Source organism: Macaca mulatta, chromosome 3 (genome assembly GCF_049350105.2).
Source record: "Macaca mulatta isolate MMU2019108-1 chromosome 3, T2T-MMU8v2.0, whole genome shotgun sequence".
Taxonomy (NCBI): domain Eukaryota; kingdom Metazoa; phylum Chordata; class Mammalia; order Primates; family Cercopithecidae; genus Macaca; species Macaca mulatta.
Window position 1 is genome coordinate 179138384 of NC_133408.1, and position 27711 is coordinate 179166094.

At 40.6% G+C, this 27711-nt stretch overlaps 1 protein-coding gene across 13 annotated transcripts in view; it reads left to right on the forward strand.

Annotated features, from left to right (window-relative positions):
• The window catches only part of UBN2 (ubinuclein 2), a 77789-nt gene extending 65762 nt beyond the window's left edge, over window positions 1-12027 (forward strand). For 5 of the 13 annotated variants that reach the window (XR_013415641.1, XR_001443894.3, XR_013415639.1 and 2 more), the window contains 2 exons: window positions 1575-1826; window positions 11392-12027. Coding sequence is in view for 7 of the 13 variants with exons in the window: in XM_028846363.2 (XP_028702196.1) it covers window positions 11392-11472 (81 nt within the window). In the remaining 6 variants the exon portion in view is untranslated. Of the gene's footprint in view, window positions 1-1574 lie in introns of all 13 variants that reach the window. The other 8 variants (XM_015135019.3, XM_015135020.3, XM_077997489.1 and 5 more) reach the window with 4 other exon arrangements.
• The last annotated feature ends 15684 nt before the right edge of the window (window positions 12028-27711 follow it).

The window sequence follows — 27711 nt, forward strand, 5'->3', positions numbered from 1 at the left end:
CTCAATTAATGTTAATTAATTTTATGTAGTGTAAAAGCTCAGTAAAATTTTTCTGTAAAGGGCCAAATAGTAAATATCTTAGGCTTTGCAGTCCATATGGTCTCTGTCACCACTACTCACCATTGTAGTGAAAACAGCCATAAGAAGTATTTAAACAAATGAGTATGACTGTAAATAAAACTTTACATACAAAAGCAAGCAGGGAACCAGATTTGGCCTATGGGCTGTAGTTTGCCAAACCCTGGTCAAATTTTTCCTTTTCACCTGTGTATTTCTGCCATTCATGCCTCTTCCCTCAGAATAAAAGGTTTCCTTTCCCTGTCCTTTGCTGTCAGACCTGGGTTGTCTTTGAGGCCTCATTTTTCTTGCTAAGGCCATGACCTGTTGGAGACTTTCTCCATATTCTGTTGGCTCTCCAGGTCATGGGGCCCTACCCTTGCCCTGGTATCCCCCTTTCCTCTCCTCCTGGCCAGTTTTTATAGGTAATTTAGTTGAGGATTAAATGCAGTAATCAACAGTTTTTCTGCAAGCATTTAAACAGCAGTGTGTAAAAATAGAAATTATTTTGAGCTGGTCTGGTGGCACACACCGGTAGTCCCACTACTTAGAAGGCTAAGGCAAGAGGGTCGCTTGAGCCCAGGAATTTGAGGCTGTGGTGTGCTATGATCGTATCTGTGCATAGCCACTGCACTCCAGCCTGGAAAACATAGCAAGACTCTCTCTTTAAAAAAGAAACAGCCGGGCGTGGTAGCTCATGCCTGTAATCCCAGCACTTTGGGAGGCCGAGGTGGGCGGATCATGAGGTCAGGAGTTTGAAACCAGCCTGACTAACATGGTAAAACCCCGTCTCTACTAAAAGTACAAAAATTAGCCGGGCATGGTAGTGCACACCTGTAATCCCAGCTACTCGGGAGGCTGAGATAGGAGAATTGCTTGAACCTGGGAGGCAGAGGTTGCAGTGAGCCGAGATCATGCCATTGTACTCCAGCCTGAGCAACAGACTAAGACGCCGTCTCAAAAAAAAGAAAAGAAAGAGCATTGTCCCATTAGCAGACTTTCCTGTTACTTAAAGCTAGGTTAGAATGAGCACACAGACTCAGCTGAATGTTTTTCACTACAGATTAAAAGTTTGCTACATTTGTTTACACAATCAGGAATTATGAAATGCTGTGTCCCAGGTTGAAATTTTATTTCACTTACAAAAAAAAATGAAGTTGACCTGTCTTCTAAAGGAATTGAAAGATGTAGTGGGTCCCTCTGAGGGAGGAATTGTGTCTTCTGGTTCCTTTATAACCCTCTTACAGCATTTGACACAATTGGCTGGGACGTAAATAATAAAAACTTATTGAAATGGTATTTATAGAACACTGAAAACCACAGTCATTTGAAAGAAGAGGATCATTTTTCTTGAGTTTTTATCTCCATGATGTTTTATCAACCTCTATAATGCTATATGGCATGCAAGATATTAAAAGTTATATCTTTTCAGAGATGTCAGTTCTTTTTGCTTTGTTTTTCTTACCTGGTTTTTTTAACATATGGACCCATACCAATTTAATATCTCTTTTTCTCAGATGGAGGCCAAAGTAAAGGGGACACTAAATTACCACGGAAATCTCAGTGACTGCCCAGCAAGCAAAGGAGACGAAATGTTTAGTTGACTGATGGAATCTACCTGATGGGAAAGTACTTATGTGGTCATAGGGCTGCTGTTTCTGTCGATGTTTACATTCTCTCGTCCCAAGCACTGTGGTGAGGAGGAAAAAGAAAAGAAAACATTACTTGAGCAAAGCCAGGTGCAGGAGGAAGAAATGCTTTTGTGCAAAGTTAGTGACCTTTGGTCTCTTCTAAAGAATGACAAAGTTACCGTATTAATAGACTTGAAAGAGACTCAGTTGTCAAACCCACAGAAATACAAATTTGATTTTTCCCGGGGGAGGAAGAAGGAAGTCAAGAGAATTTGGGTAAACTCCATCCATCCTGGGGGTTGGATCTGAACACTTAATAGACATAATTGCTAATAAAAGGCATTAAAAACTGGAATTAGGCCAGTTTGTCAGGAATAATGATCATGTCTATTTGAGTGGACTGTGTAGCAAATTTGCCACAAAAAATAATAACAATAGTGATTCTATCTCCGATATACAGTAGCTGAAGAAATACCATACCCTCAAAAATCCTGAACAAACTTGAATCTTCTCCAGTGTGTAGCAACTCCCCTAAATCAGTGGACTAAAGATCCTTCAGGAAAGTTATTTTAGCACAGTGATATATATTATTAAATCATCTAGATTTTTAAAAATCAGGAAGTTGAGCCTGTTGCTCTTAAGAGATGAAACCTAGATGTCCCCTTTTTGTAAAAGGGTCAATTTCATCTTCCATTCAGAAGCAGGTACTTAACTCTTTTCTTCAGGTGATTTGTGCATCTAGTATTGACTGGTTAATTCTTATTTCCATTCTTGATGTTAAAATGTGACTGTGTTCACATTTTTCTCTTGAGAAATGGGGATCTTTACAGGGTTATTGCTTTGCTGCTATTAGCCCTTGCAGCAACATAAACTCTTAAGTTTCCCCAATTCATCTAACTTCACAACTTCTCCTTCTGTTCTTTTAGCTAGTGGTCCTTCAGGTGATTATTAGCTATTGGTATAAACAGGTAGAAGTGTACACTATGTTTCTTCATTGGTCATTCAAATGGCATGAATATAGTTTTCGAATTTTTAAGATGGTATTTTAAAGGGAGGAATCACATTAGGATCACAATCACAATGTATTTTTACTCCTTGTATCCAGTGTAGTGAAATTGTTTGGAGCATTTGAGATCCTAAAGCTTTACTAATATTTACTCAGTGTATTGATATGTGAGTAAATCTGCAGAAAATAAGACTCCTTAGTTATTATAGCTTCCTTATGCAAATAGCATATTCAACAAAGGATGTTAAGGGAAAAATTTATGGTTCTCCTTGGATGCATTTGATTTGATTTTTTTTTTTTTTGCTGTATTATTCTAGTTTTTTAAGCTCTGTATTTTCAAACTATATCAGAGAATGGTGTAAACTCTAAATGGTATAAGCTTGATCCATTTATAATGACACACTAACCTAAAAAAATCAATAGACTGGTAGTGGCAACATTTCTTGCATATGTGTTTATTACACATTACCCTATACCATTAGATTACTCAATTAAGAGTATTAACCAGACCCTTTTTTCTTTTATACGCAAAAGTCCCAGATATCCTACAGGACTGTGAATAAATAACCACAGATCTGTTTAGATCTGTATGCCTATATTTTGACTTCAAAGTCACATTGGCTTGCTTCCTAGCAAAAAAGTTAATAAATAACTGAAAACTTTAGTTCCAAGAACTTGTTACAGTAAAGGGAAAGGATTATTTCAAAGGAATCACTGATATAATTTCTTGACTCTAAGAATTTAGTTTATCAATAAAACAAATATGGATATAGTATGAACCCCAGTAGATATTTTGGAAGGATACTGGAAGGATGTCGCAGAGAGGTTTGACTTGAATTCAGTATGTCTGATGAAGATTTGCTTGGTTTCAGTTAGGGAAGCTTGCCCAATTTTTTTACTTTTTCAGATGTAGTGGACCTCTTGCTTTTATGAAAATTGAATAAAAAGGTCTTTGCTTAATACTAGGGGAAGTGATGAGATTTTCCTTTGGGAAGGTAACTTGTTTTACTTCTCATACCACAAGAGAAGTCAAAGTGCATATTAATCTCTCTTCCGGAATACTTGAATATATGTGTGTACATACACACATATATTCATATAAATGACTAGTTTGAGTCAAAAAATCATTTGAATTTCTTAAAACCATCAATTCTGAATCATGCCATGTGAAGATCCCTGGTGACTCTCATCATTAGAAAAGAACAGGTAATCAGTTCTTTTCCCTGTAACATTTTATACTAACCAGTAAAAATATCTGAAGGCCCTTGGCTCCAAGAATATAATATGGAGATTCTTCTGTGTTCTCTTTAGTCTTGATTCCTTGAGGACTGCTGTCAGATCCCTACTTTAAACCCCCATCTGCACTGACAACTTACATTCATTTCAGTCAGGACCCCTCTTTTATGTTGTATGAATCAGTCAAACATCCTTGTATTTCTGTATAGATAAAGTATGATCAGAGAGTTTCTACATGTAAATACTAATCTATTTCTTTTCTAGATCATAACATTGAAAAAGGTGCCCATACTTTATGGTCACCTGTCTTTACCGTTTTTATTACTAAAAACAAACATATAAATTGGTTATTTTTTAGCACAGAGACTTGTGACTCATACTGTATTTTTGCACTTAAAACTCAAATTATGTTATTTTTTAAAATGGTGAGTCATTGGAAAGGATATCTATAGAGCAATGTGTATTTCTGAAGAGCATTAGCAACATCCAAATGCAAAAATAATCAGCACACATGATTATATCCCACTCCTCGGGATTCTTGATTCAGGAAGATTAAGCTGTTTGTTTTCAACTGTTTTATATTTTAAATTGCCTTCACTGATATATAAGCTGTTACTGTACATACAAGTTAATCCTCAGTATTCACAAGCAATAACAGTCAGCAGAGTTGTCCTTGGAGATAGCTGTGCTGAGCCTCAGTTGGAGACTGGGAGCAAAGTGTCAAGCTCATTCAGAGCATCCAGAATAAATGCAAGCAATAATTTCCACTATAAGTCAATTATAATTCTTGTATGCTTTTGAGGTCGGAGGGTAAATGAAATCATGATTTCAAAACAGCCTGAAGGAAAAGGTTTTGGGAAAGGAAATGAGGCTAATCTGTAGTCATAAAATTCTAATACTTTGCGGGAATTGGAAGATGGTGATAGTGCATTCTTTCGTGCCCACCACCCCTCTGATGGATGTTGTTAGCCCAAATTACATTTTTCATATCATGGACATTGAATAGGGTTTATTGAATCACGAAGGTAAGGGGAAGAACCGGGCACATATGTGTTGGAATACTGTGGGTTTGACACCTGGTTGAAAACAACTTATTGGACATGATTTTTAACCCAGGATATTTTTTTCCCAAAGCAGATCTAAATTGTTTACTACCCAGGGTTGGAAAGGGCAGGCACCTCTAATCTAGTCTTTCTCCTCTGGTTGCCCTCTCCCACACCCCTTTCCACCTATACTTGGTTCAAGACATTTTCTGAAACAAAAATTCTACTGTTATTCAAACTGCCATTGGTTATGAGAACTCTGTGTCCTTTGGGATCATCTCTTAGAACTCCAGTGATCTATCATATTTGCTGCTACATTTGTAAAATGAACTTTGCCTGTATTGGTTGACTTTAATCTAATTTACAGTTCTTTATTTCTAGGATGTTCTGTCCTCTAATTTGACTCATGTATAGAATTAGGATACTTTATTTTAGGAGTGTACCATAAAAGCACACTGGTCCCTATGTTGTTTTTATTATTTAGGTTTGGAATTTGTTTGCTTTTTTGTTTTTTGTTTTGTTTTTTTAAAGTTGGAAATAGAAGAATGAGAAAAATCTATAATCAGGCCAAACTTGAGAACTGTCCTGTGCTTCAGCACTGTAATTCTGCTGACCTAATGTTCTCAAAAGGGCACTTTTACTTTCTGTTGTGCATGTATGATTGTTGTTTTTTGCTTTTGGGGGGGCTTTTGTGTTTGTAATAATGAAGCAGAAGAAAAGTGCAGTAGTAGATAAATGACTGATCACAAACATGTTATGCAATTTTATTTTATAAAATTTTAAGGGGAAAAGTTTAACTCTTTGTAAATCATTTCTTAGCTCTGGTAAAATGCTTATATTACTCCTCTAAAACATGCTCAATTCAGGCCTTTGTCTTTGTTAAGTGCCTTTTTTCTTTCTTTTTTCCCCTCTTTTGAAACTGTTGTCAGATTATCTTAAAGTACAGACTGATAAGTCAGGGGATTGAGGAGGAAGAATCTCACACTTGCCAACGTCATGTCATGCTGTAACCCTCTTCCTTTTCTTTCTATGTATATGGATATATATGTAAGATACGTACATTACATATATATAAAACTAGGAGCTGCTGTACCATTGCATCCTTTCCAAACACTCCCCTTTCAATGTTTGCAAAACTTCTGCCTTGTTTATTCCATTGCTTTTAGTTGATTAAAGTGGGTGGATTAGAAAAGTATCTTTTCGGCCTGGCGTGGTGGCTCACACCTGTAATCCCGGCTCTTTAGGGGGCCGAGGCGGGCTGATCACGATGTCAGGAGATCGAGACCATCCTGGCTAATACGGTGAAACCCCGTCTTTACTAAAAATACAAAAAATTAGCCGGGCATGGTGGCAGGCGCCTGTAGTCCCAGCTACTCGGGAGGCTGAGGCAGGAGAATGACATGAACCCGGGAGGCAGAAGTTGCAGTGAACTGAGATCGTGCCACTGCACTCTAGCCTGGGTGACAGAGCAAGACTCCGTCTCAAATAAAAAAAAAAAAAAAAAAAAAGAAAAAGAAAAGAGAAGTATCTTTTCACAAGAGGCCATCTTTGCCCTTTGAATATCTGCTTGTAGAAGTTGACAATAACAACACACACACACGTCAGTTACTACAAGTAAAATAAACTTAGTGAATCATTGACTATTCTTGGATGTAACCCACTTTTCTTTGCTCTTTAATCTTGGCATAAGTAATACAGGAGAAAGCATTGGAATAACAAGAGTACCTTACAAGTCACATTGGTAAGGTGCGCTAGATTAAACATGTGAGAAGGCTAGTGTTAGAACCATGATATGGTATCTAAATAAGTTTAGAAGGAAGTTAGCAACTTGCAATGTTAGAAATGTATCATATTTTCTTCTGGAAAATGATTTTTGAAGAAATCATATAGCTGCATATCTATCTGTTAAAAGGTTAATAAACTCAGAAGTAGAAAGACTTCAGATGCTGAGGAAAACATTCATATAATCTATAGCATTCTTGAGAGATTTTCCATTTGCTTTTTATTTGCTAGATACTTACATTTGGCTTAATCTGATTTTATTGTTATTTAGATTTCTCCCTTGAGCAAAATAACATAATTTTCAGTATCTGAGATTCATTGATTTCTTGTTGAAAACAAATAGACATGTTAAGGGAGACCAAGTTGAACCATCCCTCAAACCCAGTACTAATATACCTAGTAAGTGCCCCCTTTTCAATACATTCTAATTGGAAAGAAGAGACTAGTGGCTTAAAAGGAAAAAGCAGAAGCTCCTGGTAGTGTTACCTGATAGCAAAACTTGCCAGGCAGTTGGAATTCACAAGTGTTATTCTTGAATGACTATGTCTAGGGGGAATATCGTTTAACCTTCGTGCCTCAGATTACCCATTAGACAATTGGGTATAATCATATTCACCTACCTCCCAGGGATATCAGAGACTTTACTATTTCAAAAATATTTTGAGTTTTTGTAAAATGTCCTATATAATTAAAAATAGTATTATCATCTTCCTGCAGAGGCTAGAAAATGTTTTCCTTATAATAAGTATAAAAAGCACCCTATGATTTTTAAATTTAAAAATCACTGGAATTTTAATTTAGATATGTATTTGTTATTTAAACATTATCTTTGAAGTGGGATAAAATGTTTAGTTTCAGGTTAACAAGGGAGAGAGATAACACTAAGTTTAAGTAGTTTTTGTTTTGTTTTGTTTTGTTTTTAGCCTTTTACGGTGTTATTGTGATTTTTGTCAAGGTTATGGAGCTAAAGTTAGATAAAGTTATGATGCTTGGTTGTTGGAGTTGATAAATGATCCTGGAAGATTTAACTGCCTCACTTTCCCATCTTCTCAGTCTAATTTCCTTTTATTGCTTGTTTGGGGACGGAGAGCTAAGCTTTTTAACTTTCTAAGAATGAGTAGGATGTCTCCTCATTCTTGCAAATCAGAGATTGTGTACTAATTCCATTAACTGTAGGTGTATCCAGCTCTGCACTGAAGAGGTGAACACTACACACAGCCAGCTGGGTACTCTTGTAGCCATTGCACCTTTGTAATTCATGCTTCTTCAACCCGTGAAAGAGGTGGAGCCATCAGCTGCTCAGGTTGTAAGAAAATGGGAGACGGAAGGCAGGATTCACTTTCTAACTGGGTCGGGGTGGGGAAGGTCAGGGTAGAAGGAAACATGTTTCTCCCAGCTCCCAGGAAGAGACGAAGATCATTTTATCCCATCTTCCATCCCTGCATATTAAGTAGTACTACTACATAGAATTTTCCCATTATCATTGAAAATAGTAACAACAGGAAAAAAAATGGATGCTGCAGTTTTAGTTGGGGTAAATGCTGAGCAATGATTGTTGGAGTGTATGTGTAAATTTAAATTGTAGCACATATTCAGGGTCAGGAAAGGAGAATGTGGGGGATGAGGAACCAATTTTATCAGGTTCAAGTGAGTCAGTAGAAAGCACCAGGTCCAAGCAGGCAAAGCATCTGGTTAATTTCCAGAATTGGGTAAGGTCCATTGAATCTCTAATGATAGGGGTGGGTGTGTGTGGGGGGGTGTGTGTGTGTGTGAGACTTTTTGGGTTTTTGTTGCTTTTTCCAGATAAGGCCTTAGTTAGTAGCCTCTAAATATCAACTATGCAGACAAACATACTTCTTTTTTTTTTCACATTTCCCTGTCTTTCCCATTCTCAGATAACAAATGTTAAGACCCAAAGAAATAAGGCAGAAGGGTTTTTGTTGAATGTGTGTTTGTTCCTCTAGGGAAAATTAACAGAAGCATAAAATAGAGATACTTTGTGTGTTCATCTATCCTAAAATGTGAACTCTGCATTCAAAGACTATCTACAGAGCCTTTCACTGGTGCAAAGCTGTAGTTAGTATCATGGAGTGTCTTTGGGTTGTTAATGATAAAATCATCCCAGTGTTCAATTCTGAGAGTTTTAGATTATATGACGCAAGGTTCAGGTTTATGGAGCTGAATGGGTGGTCAAACTCTAATTAAAAATAGCTTTGAATATTAATGTCGAATTCTTCTTTCTTGGTTTCCTTTAGTCTTCATTCTTTATTCAGAGCTCTTAATCATATTGCTACTCTAGAATATGAGTTGTGTATTAGGAGTCTGGGGAGGAAAGGTTAAATTGTCTTTTACATCCTCTTCTCACTCACTCTGGCAACCTATCCTGTGTGCCCATAGAACTGAAAAGTAAAGCCCTGTGCAGGCCTGCTTTAGAAGACTGTTTACATCCCAGCAGAGGACTCGGGCAGGGACTCTCTTAGGATTTTAATCAGACTGCCTTTGAATAATGTGATATTAAATTTTATTTTTCTCATAGACTCTCAAAGTACCACTTGCTTGAAAGTAGCTACTTGTGATCTTTAATTTCCTCATATTGTAATAGTTCTACTTCTCAGTCTTTCCTGTGTATCTCCATTTCATAGTGGGTTAGTACTTAAACTTCCGACACCTTTCCAAACTGTTAAGTCAGGAATGCTTTTCAGAATCGCAGTAGTAGTATTAGGGTCTCTGGATCTAGGACTTACAGTCATTGGTGGTCATCACTGGGACTAGAGGGGTTTTTTTTTTCGTCTTCTCCTTTGTATTAAAAAATAGATTTTGCTACTGTATAATGCGGCATTTCATGACTTCCTCTTGTTACTTTTTCAAGGTTATTCTAAAGAGATGGAGATCTTTATTAGGAGCTATTTCTCATAACAGTCTGCCTTGCTTATTTTCATACTCCCCCTGAAATAAGCCTAATTTTGCAAACAGGCCATATGAATCAAATTTTATGTTTGTTCCTCACAAAATTTTCTATACGTTATTTGTTCCCACTTTGCTAATAATAATATAATGATTTTATTGTAAATCTGTGTTTTAAATATTTTATAATAGAACACTAATGGAAACCTAATAAATACAAGCAAGATGACTATTACCCAAGATAACATGGAAATACTTCTGTTTTTGAAGTTAACAACACCATCTGCCCTCAAAGCACATTTAGGTGTATCAACCAAGACCAGCCAGTTGACATGTTTTTCTGTGTGACAGCCTGCCCATCAATTGTCAGCTCTTAGCTATCTTGTGTTCGCTGTGCTTGCAGCCATAAGCTTTCCTCCTTTTTTGCTTATCCCTGCTGTTTGTAGGGTTAGTGTGCCCTCTGTCAGCAAATTGGGTTTTCTTTACTGTACCTGCAAAATTACCAAGGGTTACCCCAATAGTGTCTAAAGGAATTAAAAAGAACTTATTCTCGGTTGACAGAAGTATTACTGTTTTACATAGTTAATTGGAAAGTTGGCCAACTTTGGTCAGCTATTTTTGAGTCTTGGCTATGCCTTTGTAATTAATTACATATACCTTCTGAGACCTTCAGATAATCAATGGGCCCTTCCCCATTAGAGGTAGGTTCCCAACCTACAGATAATTTCCTGTGATCCATGGCAAGCCTCCAGAGAAAAGATTCAAGCTTTGCACTGCCCTTTTGTTGGTTGTCACTGAAAACTTACTTTATTTTAGAAAGTATCAAAAATACCAAATTGGTCTTTCAGAGAGTATGTAAATCTGGGGCTTGCCCTTACATTTCATTGGTTAAACACCCTCAAACTTAAGAAAATAAATCTCCAGCTGGTGACAGTTTTGTGCCCCCATAGTATATTAATCCAAATCTACCAAGGTAACTAAGTGATGGGTGTTTTCTCTCTTTTCTTACAAGCAAGAAAGTGTATTTGCAGTTGTGAAAACGATTACAGAACTCCAGGCCTATTTGCTGTAACTGATTGGAAATAATGATTCTGATTTTTAGTCTGGGTGGGCACATACTTCTAACCCTTCTGGTATGAATTTTGATAAGGGAAAGACTTGTTTGGTAGCCCAAGGAAAAACAGGATGTGTTTATACAGTGAATGTTCACTCTGCAGAGGAACTTCCCTCCAGTTACATCTTCCTCATACATTAGCCACCTCCACACCTGACATAGGTGCCAACATGTTTCAAAACCAATCTTGAAGGAGCCTAAAGAGTTGATGGTCCTCTAGGTGAAAGGCACGAATTACTGTATCGCATTTGCTTATATGGAGGTGTGTTTTTGCTAACTTGAAGGGATATACTGTATTTCAAATAAGTGTGTGACTTAATATTTTCGGATTTTTTTTTCCTCCTTTAAAAACTGGACCTGAACACAAGCTTTGAGTTGATATTTGTAATAATCTCAGGACCTGAAAGATTGTAGCATTTAGTGTGTCTTAAAAATTATGTACTGTACCAGCCATGGATTTTTGTAAATATACCTGTCTCCCTTTTTTGTATTTTAGTAAAAAAAATAATAATAAATCTAAATAAAAGGGGGTGGTGATGACATGTGAATGGGTGTGGGTATGTGTGTGTGTGTGTTTGTATAAGGCTCTTTTGAGATGAACTGGTGCTTAATTTCCAGCTCAAATCGGAGCAGGAATATGGACAAACTGCTGCTACTGAACCCTGCACTGAGCCGAGGTATTTCCATTTGGTTAATTAAACGCTAGCTACCAGGAAATGACGCAGAAGTCACGTTCTTCTTCCCACTGCCATCTTGCCTTTGCATTCTCAGTTCTACGTGCCCTTTGAACTTTAATGGTAAAACATTTCAAACTTTGGGTGGTTTGCTTGTCTCTAGTTTTTAGAAAGCTCTTATTACTCCTTCCTAAGAAAAAAGAAGGACAGGTAAATTTTTTTAACCAAAATCACATATTTCATAAAACCCTGATGAATTTTGGATATGTGAGAGGGCATAAACATTCCTAAATATGGACCTGTGAATTTAGTAAATTATTCCCATGAATATACTCCTTCAGTGCAGGGATTTTTGTGGGTTTTTTTGGTTTGTTTTTTTGTTTTTAATTTTTTTGCAACAGCCTTGCTCATATTCCAGGTGTAGCTAGCAAACCCCTGTTTTTGAAGCAAGAGCCTTATTTGATTCAGTGTAGGTGTTTCCTGTCTATCCTTTGTGACAGGGCCTTTTAATGAGTGTTTTTTCTTTTTGTATATGTTACGTGTTTGTTGTTGTGTTAAATAAAGAGGAATGTACATACTACCCTCGTGTCTGTTGTGTTATTGAGTTACCTTGGGTTCTAACATCACACTGTCAGCTCTGGGAGAGTATCTCCTGCCCATATCACACTGTGCTAGGCTTACAGGGTATAAGAAGTAAAGGACACAGTCTCCTGCCTCCCAGTGTACTCAAAATTTGCAGTCACATGATAAGTTAAAAGATAATGGTTCAAAATTTGTCACAAAGCTGCGGTCTGTTGCCACCTGACATTTGAGTTCACAGTGGGGAAGAAATGGGACTGGAGTAATCTGGGGAGACTCAGTGCGATGCATGGCATTTGAGGTGGGCCTCCAAGAACTGGTGGAATTTGGCCAAATCAGGAAGGTAGATCATCTGCTGTGAGGGGCATGTTTGGACAAGTGCAGGAAGGCAGAGTGTGGGAGTCCTTGATTGTGACTTACGCTAGGTTTTTTGGGTAATAGGGTATGTGTGTATTTGATGATGCTACTATGGTCAGGACTTGAAATGTAGATGTGGGAATCATACAAAAATAATTCAACCTTAGAAATTCAGGTAAGAGGCTGGGTGCAGTGGCTCACGCCTGTAATCCCAGCACTTTGGGAGGCAGAGGCGGGCAGATCATGAGGTCAGGAGATTGAGACCATCCTGGCCAACATGATGCAACCCCGTCTCTACTGAAAATACAAAAATTAGCTGGGCGTGGTGGCATGTGCCTGTAATCCCAGCTACTTGGGAGGCTGAGACAGGAGAATCGCTTGAACCAGGGAGTCAGAGGTTGCAGTGAGCAGAGATCGCGCCACCGCACTCCAACCTGGTGACAGAGTGAGACTCCGTCTCAACAAAAAAAAAGAAGAAATTCAGGTAAGGGGTGGGAGAAGGATGAAGAGAGAGAAAGCAACTTGCCAGAGAAAGTGGTTAATTCATTATTTTTAAGTGTATGTGTGATCTGCATAGAAAATATCAAAAAGGTTATTGCTGAAATGGGGTTGTAGGAAAAAATATCAAAAAGGACATACACCCCAAAATATAGAGTGATGGTATGAGTGCTTTTTATTTTTTCCTTTCAAGTGTATTTTCAGTGTGTTGTCATGAAGATGAAAAGAAGTAAGAAATTCAAAAGGCATAGACCTCATACATTAGGGGATGAGGGGGATTGTAAGTGCCTTTATCATTTAAGGACAGTTTTGTAAAAGTGTGTTCTTGTCAGCAGTACTCCTCAAGATGATTTTTGACGAAACCAGGAAACCCTGTGGTTATGTAATTGAACTGTACTTAACCATGTTTTCACCATCTTGTAAATGTAAACATATAAAGGTGTCATTGTTAAACAAATTTTTTTAAAAAACATATTTCTACCAAGAGTATTTGGCATGGGACACTTTTTTAATGTAATTCCAATTAACATTAAATTTTAAAAGGTGGCCAAGGCGGGTGGATCACCTGAGGTCGGGAGTTCGAGATCAGCCTGACCAACATGGAGAAACCCCGTCTTCTACTAAAAATACAAAATTAGCCAGGCATGGTGGCGCACGCTTGTAATCCCAGCTATTCAGGAGGCTAAGACACAAGAATCGCTTGAACCCAGGAGGCGGAGGTTGCAGTAAGCCAAGATCGCGCCACTGCCCTCCATCCTGGGTGATTGTAAGTGTAAATACATGTGTGTGTACATACATGCATTAGAAAATACACAAAAGAACATACACCCCAAAATGTAGAGTGGTGGTATTAGTACTTTTTCTTATTTTTCCTTTTACTTAAATATATTTTCTATGAATGGATAACATGAGTGTTGTTTTATGTAACAAATAGGTGACTTTTTGGTTGAAAAGAGGGAGAAAGAAATGGGAAGGGGCCTCTCCCTGTCTCATCACTGGAAGAAGAGGAAAGGAAGGAATATATTTCTTCCACTCAGACCTTAGTAGATCCTAACACTGGATTTGGCTTGGAGGGAAAATACAATAAACGGCTCGATTGAAAATAAAGATGTGTTGGCCGGGTGCAGTGGCTCACGCCTGTAATCCCAGCACTTTGGGAGGCAGAGGCGAGCGGATCACTTGAGGTCAGGAGATCGAGACCAGCCTGGCCAACATGGTGAAACCCCATCTCTACTAAAAATACAAAAATTAGCTGGGCGTGGTGGTAGGCACCTGTAGTCCCAGCTACTCAGGAGGCTGAGGCAAGAGAATCGCTTGAACCCAGGAAGCAGAGCTTGCAGTGAGCCGAGATCGCGCCACTGCACTCCAGCCTGGGCGACAGAGCGAGACTCCGTCTCAAAAAAAAAAAAAAGAAAATAAAGATGTGTTTTGCTTTGGGAGACTGAGGTGAGAGGATCACTTGAGCCCAGGAGGTTAAGGTTGCAGTGATCTATCCTGGGCAACAGAGCAAGACCGTGTGTCTAAAAAAAAAGTTTATATTTGGTAGGGAAAAAAAGTACAAAGTACATGGGGATATAATGCGTGCAAAGCAAATCTTCCTACCCACGGTCCCATCTTCCTTCCCCAGAGCAACCACCTATCAATTTCTCCAGTTAAAAGCAATGATACGTATCTGAGTTTGTAATATAAACTTAGCATACATAGCTGGGCACAGTGGTTACGCCTTTAATCCCAGCATTTTGGGAGGCCAAGGGAGGCAGATCACTTGAGGTCAGGAGTTTGAAACTAACCTGGCCAACATGGTGAAACCCCATCTCTACCAAAAATACAAAAAAATCAGCCGGGCATGGTGACGCATGTCTGCAATCCCAGATACTTAGGAGGCTGAGGCAGGAGAATCGCTTGTGCTTGGGAGGCGGAGGTTGCGGTGAGCCAAGATCATGCTACTGCACTCCAGCCTGGGCCACAGAGTGAGATTCCGTCTCAAAAGTAAATAAATACATAAACTTAGCATACATATACACTGTATCTAGCATTTTTAAGTTAATCTTGGAGGTTATTTCACAGTACATAGAGGTCTGTCTGGTTCTTTGAACAGCTTCATAGTATTCTATAGTTGTGATACCACTTATTGATGGGTGATTAGGTTACTATCAGAGGTAAACCACAATATCCTTTATATATTTGCCATCTGTATATAATGCAAATGGACAGTCAAAAGTTTGCTTTGCCATGGACAATAAATGATCTAACTGGATTTGAGTCTGTCTGAAATCTCTACCACTGCTTCCTATACATACAAAGCTTTGAGAAATACTTGAGAAAATCAGTGTTTTGTTTAAGATTTTTGATAATTGGAAACAGGCAGAAGAGATGCCTTTGAATTTAGTAAGGGTTGGGTTAATCGTGAGATCATACACTTTTCAAAGGACAATGACAGTCTCTTCTCAGGCAGGCATACTCTGACATGTCCTGAGTGTCCTTACTTCAGAAAACATCGGTCCTCCATACGTGCCTAGGCATAGTTTGGTTTTTCTCCTTCTGTATATTTGCCTCTTTTGTGTCTCTGTGTTTGTCCCTCCTTCATTTCCCCATCATCTTTTCTAGTGGGTGGCGTGGTGTGAAGAACAGGTTGACGGCAGGCAGACGGGTTCACAGGACCCCATTGTGAAGCTGTGTCACTCTAGACAAGATGCTTTCCCTTTCAAGCCCATTTCCTCATCTGCACAGGGATGGGACCCCAGACGGGTGTGTTGTTCGGATTAGAGACAAGGTATGGAAAGCACCTAGCGCAGTGCCTAGCACATAATAAGAGCTTATAAATGGTGGCTACTATTATTCTGTCTCTTGTCTTTTTACTTCTTAAATGTATGCTTCCTCTTGGTCCCCTAATTTCCCAAAAGTATAGAAGTGAAGTTATAGTGTTGTTTAAAAATCTGGTATATTTATTGCTTAAAGTACAGGCATAGATAGATAGCAGTTAAAATTGTTTCATCACAGGTATCAGAAACTCCTGGCTGAAAAAGTCAAGGGAATCTTCTGGTTCATCTGAGTAGTCTTACAGATACATGGTTTAGTTGAAGCATCATGGAGTGACTCCATGTCACCAAGATCCAGCTCTGTCTGCTCTGCCATTCCGAGGACCTGGCTCCGCAGGGAGTCCATGATAGCCTCAGTCTCTCTTTCTGTAATCAAATGCGTGCTGTAGTTTCAAACTATATGTGAGTATGTGCTGTGGATAATTTCTACTTTGTACTCAAATGCAAAGTAATGCGTCAATCATATGCCTTGATTCATAGCACATTGTCATCATCAGTCAGCTCTAGAACTCATTCCCTCACTTCATTATCCATTAAGTTTCTCCTCTTCCTTAGTCCCCACTCTGCTCTGTCCCATAGTCTCCACCCTTACTTTTTTGATATGCGCCCCTTGTTTTGCAGGCATTCTTCAAAGTAAGTAGTATTGTGTTTATGTATACAATTCTAAGTCATACCAATGGTACTGTGATAGCCATGTTTCCTGTTTTCTACTTAGATGCATCCATGTTGCTGTGCGTCCATTCGGGGTGTTGCTTCTTACTGCTGCACAGATTCCCTAGTGTGCACGCACCACTTTATACACACCTGTTCCCCTCGCAGTGGATAACTAGGTTATGTTCAATTCCTTATTACCAAAAACAAGGTGATAGTTAGTCTTCCCTTCTGTCAGTTGGGTGCTGATCTTTGCTCATTGTGCAATTGCATTTTGGTGTCTTGTTGTGGATATTAATCTCTTACCAGTTTTAGATGTGTCAGTTACTTTTGTCTGTTACCTGTCTTTTAACTTTGTCTGTGACATACTTGATTGAACAGAAATCCTTACTTTTTGATTAATCTACTTTTTGTCTTATGTTTGTGTTTGGGACAGTTTACTTATGAAATATTTCCCTAGTCCTATACCACAAAGATAGCCTCCAGAATTTTCTCCTATGAGCGTTATAGTTTTGCCTTCACATTTTCATTTACAATCCATCTGGCATCTACCTTTGTATATTGTGTAATGTAGGGATCCAACTTTATTATTCTATGTTTAGTGAAGCAGTTTTCCCAATGCCACCTAACAGATCAATACTTCTCCCATTAATTTGTGGTACCATTTTTATCATATACCCAGTTGTCATATATGGAAAGATCTATTTTTGAGCTTTGTTCTGTTCCATTGCTTTTTTTATTTCCACACCAGTATCTTACTGTTTTCTATTACCATAGACTTTAACAATATGCCTTAATATCTAGTAAAGAGAGTCCCATCTTTGTTATTCTATGTTGGCCCAGCTAATTATGGATTTTTATTCTTCCATATAAATTTTAGAATAAACTGTCCACTTCCATTTAAAATCCAGTTGAAATATTGATTAGGATTGAATTTGCATTGAATTCACCTTCTTTGAGGCCTGTAGAGTGGTTTAAGGAGAATAATAGAATCTTTAAGTTACAGATTGTTTTGTGTGTCTTCCAATAAAGCTTTTAAAACTTCTCTATGAAGGTCTTGTTTATACATTAATTTCTAGGTATTTTATAGCTGTTGCTTCCGTGAATTGTATCTTATTCTTTGTTTTCTGATTTGTTGTCAGTACTAAGGAATGCTGTTGATCCTTTAAAGTTGATTTTATGTCCAGCAATTTTGCTAAACTGTTATTCTAATAACTCATCTGATTATTTTATTAGCTTTTCAATGGAAGTGATCATATAATGTACAAATAACGATGGTTTTATCTCTTTCAATTTCACATTTTACATCTTGTCTTAGAGCATTAGACTGATCCTTTAATACTATGCTAAACAGTAATGGGGAAAGTGGCATCTGTGTTCCGTATTTTAATGGGAACATTAAAATCTTGTTCCTTGTTGATCTAAGTCTTCTCCATTAAGTATGGTGTTATTCTAGATTTTTGGTATATAGTTTTTATGAACTTAAAGTTCTATTCCTAATTTTCTGGGAAGGTTGATTATATGCATGAGTTGAATTAGATCAAGTGCTTTTCCCATAATACCTATATATGATCAACACTGACAGAATTTTTTTTTCTTTTGAGACAGAGAGTTATGCTCTTGTTGCCCAGGCTGGAGTGCAGTGGCGCATCTCAGCTCATTGCAACCTCCACCTCCCGGGTTCAAGCGATTCTCCTGCCTCAGCCTCCCAAGTAGCTGGGATTACAGGCGTGTGCTACCACGCCCAGCTAATTTTGTATTTTTAGTAGAGATGGGGTTTCACCATGTTGGTCAGGCTGGCCTTGAACTCCTGACCTCAGGTGATCCGCCTGCCTCAGCCTCCCAAAGTTCTGGGATTACAGGCGTGAGTCACCGCACCTGGCCCAGAAATTATTTTAGAAGTGTATTTGTGGCTGGAGGCAGTGGCTCATGCCTGTAATCCCAGCACTTTGGGAGGCCGAGGCAAGCAGATCAGCCTGGCCAACATGGTGAAAACCCATCTCTACTACAAATACAAAACTTAGCTGGGCATGGTGGCAGGGGCCTGTAATCCCAGTTGCTCGGGAGGCGGAGTCTAGAGAATCACTTGAACCCAGGAAGCAAAGGCTGCAATGAGCAGAGATCGCGCCACTGCACTCCAGCCTGAATGGCAAGAGTGAAACTCTGTCTCAAAAAAATAAAATAATATATACATAAAAATATAAATTAAAAAAATGTGTGTGTGTATATATATATAGTTTCATTGCTTTTTTGTCTCTAATTTTTCTGTTAGGAAGACTAATGCCAATCCAATTTTTATTCTTTTGTGAACTATTTTCCTTCTTTCTGTAAGCTTTTAGAATTTTGTTTTCTTTTTTTTTTTTTTTTTTTGGTCTTCGATGTTCCTAAATTTCTTTTTTTTTTGAGATGGAGTCTTACTCTGTCACCCAGGCTGGAGTGCAATGGTGTGGTCTTGGCTCACTGCAACCTCTGCCTCCTGGGTTCAAGCAATTCTCCCACCTCAACCTCCCGAGTAGCTAGGACTACAGGCCAGTGTTCCTAAATTTCATTACAGTATGGCAAAGTTTAGATTTTTCCTTCTCTGTTCTGTTTGATGTTCCACAAGACCTTTGCATTGCGATCTTTTTATCATTAATCTTTATTATTATTATTTGAGAGAGGGTCTTGTTCTGCCATCCAAGCTGGAGTGCACGGCTCACTGCAACCTCCACCTCCCAGGCTCAACTGATCCTCCCACCTCAGCCTCCCAAGTAGTTGGAACTATATGGTGCACACCACCACACCCAGCTAATTTTTAATTTTTTTTAGAGACAGGGTCTCACTACATTGCCCAGTCTGGTCTCAAAATTAATCTTTAAAACTTCACACTTAAGCTTTTTTTTCTTCTTTTTTTTTTTTTGACTCCCAGCATGAAATACACACACTTAAAATTTTTTAATACATTCTCTTTCTTACATCCATTTTTTCTTTTTCTGGAACTTGTATTAGGCAGATATTGACACTAATATTTTCCATCTCTCTTAAACGTTCTTTGGTATTTTCCATCTCCTTATTACTTTTCGGTACCTTCTAGAAAAATTTCTTCAGCTGATTTATTATTCATTTTTCAGCTATTCTTGTTTTTTTTTTTTTTTTTTTGAGACACAGTCTCGCTCTGTTGTCCAGGCTGGAGTGCAGTGGCACAATCTTGGCTCACTGCAACCTCCACCTCCTGCATTCAAGTGATTCTCCTGCCTCAGCCTCCCAAGTAGCCAGGATCACAAGTGCCCGCCACCATACCCAGCTAATTTTTGCATTTTTAGTAGAGATGGGGTCTCACCATGTTGGCCAGGCTAGTCTCAAACTCCTGACCTCGGGTGAGCCACCCACCTTGGCCTCCCAAAGTGCTGGGATTACAGGCATGAGCCACCGCATGCAGCCCAACTATTATTTTTTTTATCCACGCTACTGAGTTTGTTACCAACTTCATATCAGTGTTTCCACTGGATTCTGTGCCACTGCTTGTTCCTCATTACCATCCTCTTATCTCTCTGAGGATCTTTGTTGTGCTTATTTTAGAGTCCTGATTTGTGTAGGACAGTTTGTCTCCTTTGATGTGATTGTACTCTTAAAATATCTGGTGATTTTAACCTCCGAGCTTGTTTTTCCCTGAGCTTATCAGCTTCCTTAGCTGGTGACATACAGTCAGGGGCATGGGCAAGGTCCAGCCCCCAGCCTGTGCTTTAGCAAGTGGGCTGGGAGCACTAGCAGCCTTTCCTAGAGCAAACTTCCAGGCACCTAAGTCAGACCTGAACTTAGACTGTGGGTCTGATTGTGCAGTTTACTGTTTTCTACCAACTTGCTCATGGTGGCTTATTTCTCTGTGTGTTTAGTGATTTTTGTATGATATATCCCTGCACTTCATAACTTTATGGACATTCCTTGAGGCCTGGATATTTTGTTTGTTTGTGTTTTTAAGACAGTGTTTCACTGTATGCCCAGGCCAGAATGCAGTGACATGATCATTTCTTACTGCAGCCCTGACCTCCTTGGCTCAAGTGATCCTCCCACCTCAGCCTCCCAAATAGTTGGGCCTGCAGGTGCGTGCCACCACACCCAACTAATTTTTTAAAAATTTGAGGCCTGGATTTAAAGAAGAAGGATTTCTTCTTTAGAAAGGACTTGCTTTAGAGTCCTCTCCTTTAGAGAGGACTTGCTTTGCTTCTTCCAGGTTCCTAGGGACATTACTGACCCAAGACTGACCCTTTCAAATTAATTTTCAGCTTAGGATCTCTGGGCTGCGAAGTTAGGATGGATTTCAGCCACAAACTCATGCAAGTGGTAAGAGCTGGTGGTTAAAGACTCCTGTGGGCAGTTCTCTGGCTGGTGGTTAAGGACTCCTGTGGGGGGTTTTCCACCCTGCCACCCACCCAACACTGCAGTCAAGGCAGAAAAGCTTCTTCTCAGCAAGGTCAGGGATGCTTTTTTCATTCTCAGCAATTTCCTGTCTTTGAGGCCCCAGCATTAGGCAAGAGTGCAAGAATCTTTTTTTTTTTTTTTTTGAGATGGAATGTTGCTCTGTTGCCCAGGCTGGAGTTCAGAGGTGCAATCTCAGCTCACTGAAACCTCTTGCCTCCCGGGCTCAAGCAATTCTCCTGCCTCAGTCTCCCGAGTAGCTGGGATGACAGGTGGGCACCACCATGCCTGGCTAATTTTTGTATTTTTAGTAGAGATGGGGTTTCACCATGTTGGCCAAGCTGATCTCGAACTCCTGACCTCCAGCAATCTGCCATCCTTGGCTTCCCGAAGTGCTGGGATTACAGACATGAGCTGGGATTACAGGCATGAGCCTTGATCTGCTGTCCCACCATGCCTGTCTGGGGCCTTCTTTCCTTTTGGTTGCCTGAGGCAAATTAAAAATCCAGATTCTAAAGCCAGTTGCGCAGATGCCCACCTGTAGTCCCAGCTACCTTGGAGGCTGAGGCAAGAGGATTGCTTGAGCCCAGGAGTTCAAGTCCAGCCTGGGCAACACAGCAGACACTCCATCTCTAAAAAATAAAAAATGATAAGAAATTCCAGCCTCTAGGCCACCAGGGATTACCATAGGCCCTCAAGGCAAACACCGCTGTTCCTTTCTCCTTCCAGGCCCTCCTTCTCTGACCTCCAGTTATTCTGGTCTTCTTTACTTCCCTGTTAGCTCAGTCATGCTTTAAAGTATTTTTTTATGTATTTATTAAAATTTCACCCAACACTCAAAGTAGTCTCTATTGACAGAGATTTCTCTGCACATCTAATTATCCATAATTTCAAAAACAAAAATTCTGACCAGGCGCGATGGCTCATGCCTATAATCATAGCAGTTTGGGAGGCTGAGGCGGGCAGATCACCTGAGGTCAGGAGTTTGAGACCAACCTAGCCAACATGGTGAAACCCCGTCTCTACTAAAAATACAAACATTAGCCGGGCGTGGTGGCGAGTGCCTGTAATCCCAGCTACTCAGGAGGCTGAGGCAGGAGAATCGTTTGAACTGGGAGGCAGAGGTTGCAGTGAGGCGAGATGACAATACTGCACTCCAGCCTGGGCGACAGAGACTCTGTCTTAAAAACAAAACAAAATTTCACCCAACACTTTAAGGTAGCCTATATTGACAGAGATTTATCTGCACGTCTAATTTTCCATAATGTCAAAAACAAAAATTCTGGCAAAGTGCTGGGATTTTAGTCACAGTGGCTCATGCCTATAATCCCAACACCTAGGGAGGCCGAAGTGGGCGGATCACTTGAGGTCAGATGTTAGAGACCAGCCTGGTCAACATGGTGAAACCCCATCTCTACTAAAAATACAAAAATTAGCCAGGTGTGTTAGTGGGCACCTGTAATCTGAACTACTCAGGAGGCTGAGGCAGGAGGATCACTTGAAGCCGGGAGGCGGAGGTTGCAGTGAGCCAAGATCATGCCACTGCACTCCAGCTTGGGCGACAGGGTGAGACTCCATCTCAAAAAAAAAAAAAAAAGAAAAAGAAAAGAAAAACATCCTCTATATATTTTATATAAAAAGTCATATTAACGTAAGGATGTAATATATAAATATGTAATAATTCTGTATTAGCTATGCCTTCACACAGCCCGCTTCGTAAGTCAGGCTGTCATGAGGCACCTGCGGCACATCAGGTATCCTGGTGTGAGGAAGGGGTTACTTTTTATAATGACAATTTCTTTTACTAAAATGGGACTCTTTCTGTGTCAGTTTCACCAGAGACCCCAAAGGCTGAGAACAAAACAGTAGGTGCCAAGTACTTCCACATTCTAAAGGCAGGAGGAGCTGGATCACCTTCGCAGCTCATGCTGAGATTGTAAAACCATTAGCTCCACATTGGGAAGGATTAGCTTGGCATCCACATCCCGGCCTTGGCGGAATGTGAGAGGATTGCTTTGGAGCAGTTGTCTGCGTGCTGGACATGGCCCTTCTCCCTAGGCAGGAGGGGGTGGGTGCCTCATCTTCAGCTCATGCTAAATAATGGAGCACTTCAAGAGGACCTTTTGGAAAGTGTGACATGTCTTCTGGAGTTTGAGGGACACGCGGACTGGGATTTGACTCCCTGTCGGTGGCTAGCCCCTGGAGATGGCCGCCTTTGGCGTGGTTCGCACTCTCAGAGTTCCTGCAGGCCTGCCGTGGTTTTCTAGAAAGGGAGGCGGCCTTGTTCCAGGCAAAGGGAACACCGGAGGGATGGGGTAACCTCAGTGGAGGGGAGGACTTCTGGAGCCTAAGGGGCTGGGCAGGTATCCTAGTGTCCAGCTGGAGAAGGTGTAGCCTCCGGGGGACAGCAGATGGCCTGGGGGTGGAGACTCTGCAGAACCCATGAGAAGACACCTAGGAGAAAAGAAGCACCATTTGGAATCTGTCACTCCCCGACTCAACTCATGGAGTGAAACCTGACCTTCCTTCCCCTGCTTCCCCAGGACAGCAGCAGGCCAGGGACAGCAGCCAGCGAGGCCGGAGGAGGCAGTATGAGAAAGAGGAATGACACTGACCGTGACCCCACACACTCCAGGCTGGAGAAGGAGAGAGGCTTTCAAGTCAATGACATTTGAAGTTTTGAGATGACACTGGATAAGACTGACTAATACCTAGAAAAGGAGACTTTTCTTTTTTTCTTTTTTTTTTCTTTTTTTGTTTTTGAGACAGAATCTTGTGTCACCCAGGCTGGAGTGCAGTGGCGTAATCTCGGCTCACTGCAACCTCTCCCTCCCAGGTTCAAGTGATACTCCTGCCTCAGCCTCTGGAGTAGCTGGGACTGTAGACACATGCCACTACGCCTGGCTAATTTGTGTATTTTTAGTAGAGATGGGGTTTCATCATGTTAGCCAGGCTGGTCTTGAACTCCTGACCTCAGGTGATCCACCCACCTCAGCTTCCCAAAGTGCTGGGATTACAGGCATGAGCCACCGCGCCCAGCCAAGACTATTTTTTAATAAAACAAAAACAAAACAAAACAAGAAACTCTTTAACCTGTTTGTTACCCAAAAGAGGCTGGAAAAACTATAAATGTCATCCAGGCCTAGGAAAGAACATATCATTACAACTGATTTGTAGGGGCACTCCTGAGAAAGCAAAGTTATTTTTTGTTCATACCTTAGCTCCTTCAGCAAAAGGCTGCATGGGAGTGTAGAAGGACAGGTCAGGGAAACAGGTGGGCCATGTCCCCTGGCCCTCTTGGCCCACTTCCAGGCCAGGGCAATCTAAGCCAGCAATGGGAAGATGTTTCATTGGAACTTTGGAGTTTTCATGTTATACCATCTGGACTTTTGCTTTTTTTTGAGACGGAGTCTCACTCTGTCGCCAGGCTGGAGTGCTGTGGCGTCCCACCACACCCAGCAAATTTTTGTATTTTTAGTATAGACAGGGTTTCACCATGTTGGCCAGGATGGTCTCGATCTCGATCTCCTGACCTCACGATCTGCCCACCTTGGCCTCCCAAAGTGCTGGGATTACAGGCGTGAGCCACCGTGCTCGGCTGGATTTTTTAAACAACCAAAGAGGAAGATTGTTCTGCTATTTCCTGGAAGGGCTGTGTAAACCACCCCCCGTTTCACACAGGACAGAAAGAAGTCACCCAGGAAGCTGACAAGTGGCAGTGATGAGAAGGAATCGCTCACTCTCTCCTTGCATCCAGCAGGTCCAACTTGCCTGTTATGAGCTTCATAATATTCTGAGTATTATCATGTACTGCAGTTTCCATGCCGCAGGATGTCATCAGTGGGTTCACTTGATTAAAAGCAAGACCTTCAAATAACAGAAACTACCATGTAATGGAAAGAAGCCATGAAAATCTCATATACAAGAATTGTTGGCCGGGTGCAGTGGTTCATACCTGTAATCCCAGCACTTTAGGAGGCCAAGGTGGGCAGATCACTTGAGGTTAGGAGTTTGAGCTCAGCCTGGCCAACATGGTGAAACCTTGTCTCTACCAAAAAATACAAAAATCAGCTGGGTGTCAAATTCAAAATTAATCACCTAGTTTTCTTTTACAAAAGAGTCAAGCATTTCTCATATACTGAGCTCTCCTTTGATGACAAGAGGCTGTCAGGAGTGTGCTTCCCTGAGGTTCACAGCATATTTTTGGCAATCAGGTTTCGTTCCCAAATTTTTATATGCTACTCTCCGTATTACAAGGACTAGAATTATGGAAACTGCATTTCTTAATATCTCTTGCCTGCAAGCTTCTGGACTGAATTTTTTTTTTTTTTTTTTTTTTTTTTTTTTTTTTTTGAGACAGAGTCTCACTCTTATCGCCTAGGCTGGAGTTCAGTGGCGTGATCTCGGCTCATTGCAACCTCCGCCTCCCAGATTCAAGTCATTCTCCTGCCTCAGCCTCCTGAGTAGCTAGGATTACAGGAGTCCGCCACCACGCCTGGCTAATTTTGGTATTTTTAGTAGAGATGGGGTTTCACCATGTTGGCCAGGCTGGTCTCGAATAGATGTGATTTTTTTGTACTCATGCAAGTTCTCGTAGGTGCAAGGAAAAAGTGGTATTATTATTTTGGAGGCCATGGTAGACCTAAAATCCCACAGTAGCCTCCAAGTGATCCATTAGCCCCATCTCAGTGCTTTGGGGCCTCTGCCATCAACAGGGGTTTCCTGCATTTTCCTGACCTGGGTGATAGAAGCAACCAACCTCCCGTACTCTGAAGCACTGTGTGGTGGCAGGCTCCCCCTAGCCCCTAATTCCCGCTGCCCTTCTTATGATGTCATAAGCATTTAAATACCCTGCACTCAATTCCTGTCTGCTTGAAAGGCCTACAGTGGTTCCCTTTTTCTTGCTAAACCCTGACTACTATGGATGCCTAGCTGATATTTGGGAAAAAATGGAGATCCTTAATGGGTCTCTTTAAGTTAAAAATTTTTTTAAGGTTTAATTAGACATGAACTGCCAATTTTAAAAGAAACTTATACTATGAAGAGAGAAATTTGAAAAATGAATGTTTAGAAATGTTTATCACTGTGCAATTTTGTTGCCTGAAATAGTGTGCAAAAGATTTTTCAGAATATGGCTGGCTGCGGTGGCTCATGCCTGTAATCCCAGCACTTTGGGAGGCTGAGGCAGGCAGATCTCCTCAGGTCAGAAGTTCGAAACCAGCCTGGCCAATATGGCGAAACCCTGTCTCTACTAAACATACAAAAATTACCCGGGCACAGGCAGGAGAATCACTTGAACCTGGGAGGCAGAAGTTGCAGTGAGCCGAGATTGCACCATTGCACTCCAGCCTGGGCGACAGAGTGAGACTATGTCTCAAAAAAATAAATAAACAAATAAGATTTTTCAGAACAATGAAACATGCTGAATTACGTTGTTGTCAATAAAATACACAATAATCTTTCTTTACTGAGAGAAATTAGGACTTTTTTTAGTGTTGATAAAAATATTTTCAAAAATATTTTCAAAACATTTTCAAAACATTTCAAAAATGTTTTTAAAACATTTCTATTTTTTCATATTTTATAATGCTTCAGTAGTAAATGTATATAATTTTAAAATAAATACAAAGGCTTACAGGGGAGTGACAAGACTTTCACTGATACGAGTACATAATTAAAAAGTTTAGAAATCACTCTTTTTTTTTTTTTTGAGACAGTCTTGCTCTGTCACTCAGGCTGGAGTGCAATGGCGCGATCTTGGCTCACTACAACCTCTGCCTCCTGGGTTCAAGTGATTCTCTTGCCTCAGCCTCCTGAGTAGCTGGGATTACAGGCACCCGCCACCACGCCCGGCTAATGTTTTGTATTTTTAATAGAGATGGGGGTTCACCATGTTGGCCAGGCTAGTCTCGAACTCTTGACATCAAGCGATCCACCTGTCTCGGCCTCCCAAAGTGCTGGGATTTGAGGCATGAGCCACCGTGCCTGGCCGAAATCACTGCTTTCAGACACAACATCTATAGCATCACACTCAACAGAAATGCATGCACACACATATACTCTGATGTGTACTCATTTTCATCAGTCCTGACACTTGCCCTCCAAAATCTCCCCCCCAATTATGGTAGCACATCCAGGTTGCCAGTCCTTGCTGTAGTTGAAGAGTAAAGATGGGGCCCTCGGAGTCGGTCCCCACAGTTTCACTGGGCATAGTAAACTGTTGTCCCAGAACTCCTTTACCTTCACACAAGGCTTGAAGGACAGGATGAGGAGACCTGACAATGGCTGGGGAGTGAAGGTAGGGTTTCTCTAGTTAAAAACATGGGCATTGCACCGGGCGCGGTGGCTCACGCCTGTAATCCCAGCACTTTGGGAAGCTAAGTGGGGTGGATCACTTGAGGCCAGGGGTTTGAGACCAGCCTGGTCAACATGGAGAAACCCCATCTCTACTAGGAATACAAAAATTAGCCGGGCATGGTGGCATGTACCTGTAGTCCCAGCTACTCGGGAGGCTGAGGCAGGAGAATCGCTTCAACCCAGGAGGCAGAGTTTGCAGTGAACCAGGATCTGCCTGGGCAACAGAGCAAGACTCTGTCTCAAAACAAACAAACAAACAAACAAAAAATGGGCATTGTCCCATACAGCATATGTACACACACATGTTGAAAATGGCAGAACCCTCCTATCATTTGCCTCTCAGCTCAAATATCACTTTCTCAGGAAGGACCTCCAGAACACATTACAAAGCAGCAGGTCCAGTCCCCAGCCCTGGCTTTATTTTTCCCCATAGCACACATCACGCTGTGACAAACTTTGTTTTACTTGTTATTTATCGTTGTCTGCCCGTCTCTCAAACAGAAGCTTTGTGAAGATAGGAACTTTTACCTGTTTTGCTTGCTCTGATTTCCTTAGCACCTAAAAGAGTGCCTAACTCATAGCAGGTGTGCAGTAAAATTCATTGAATG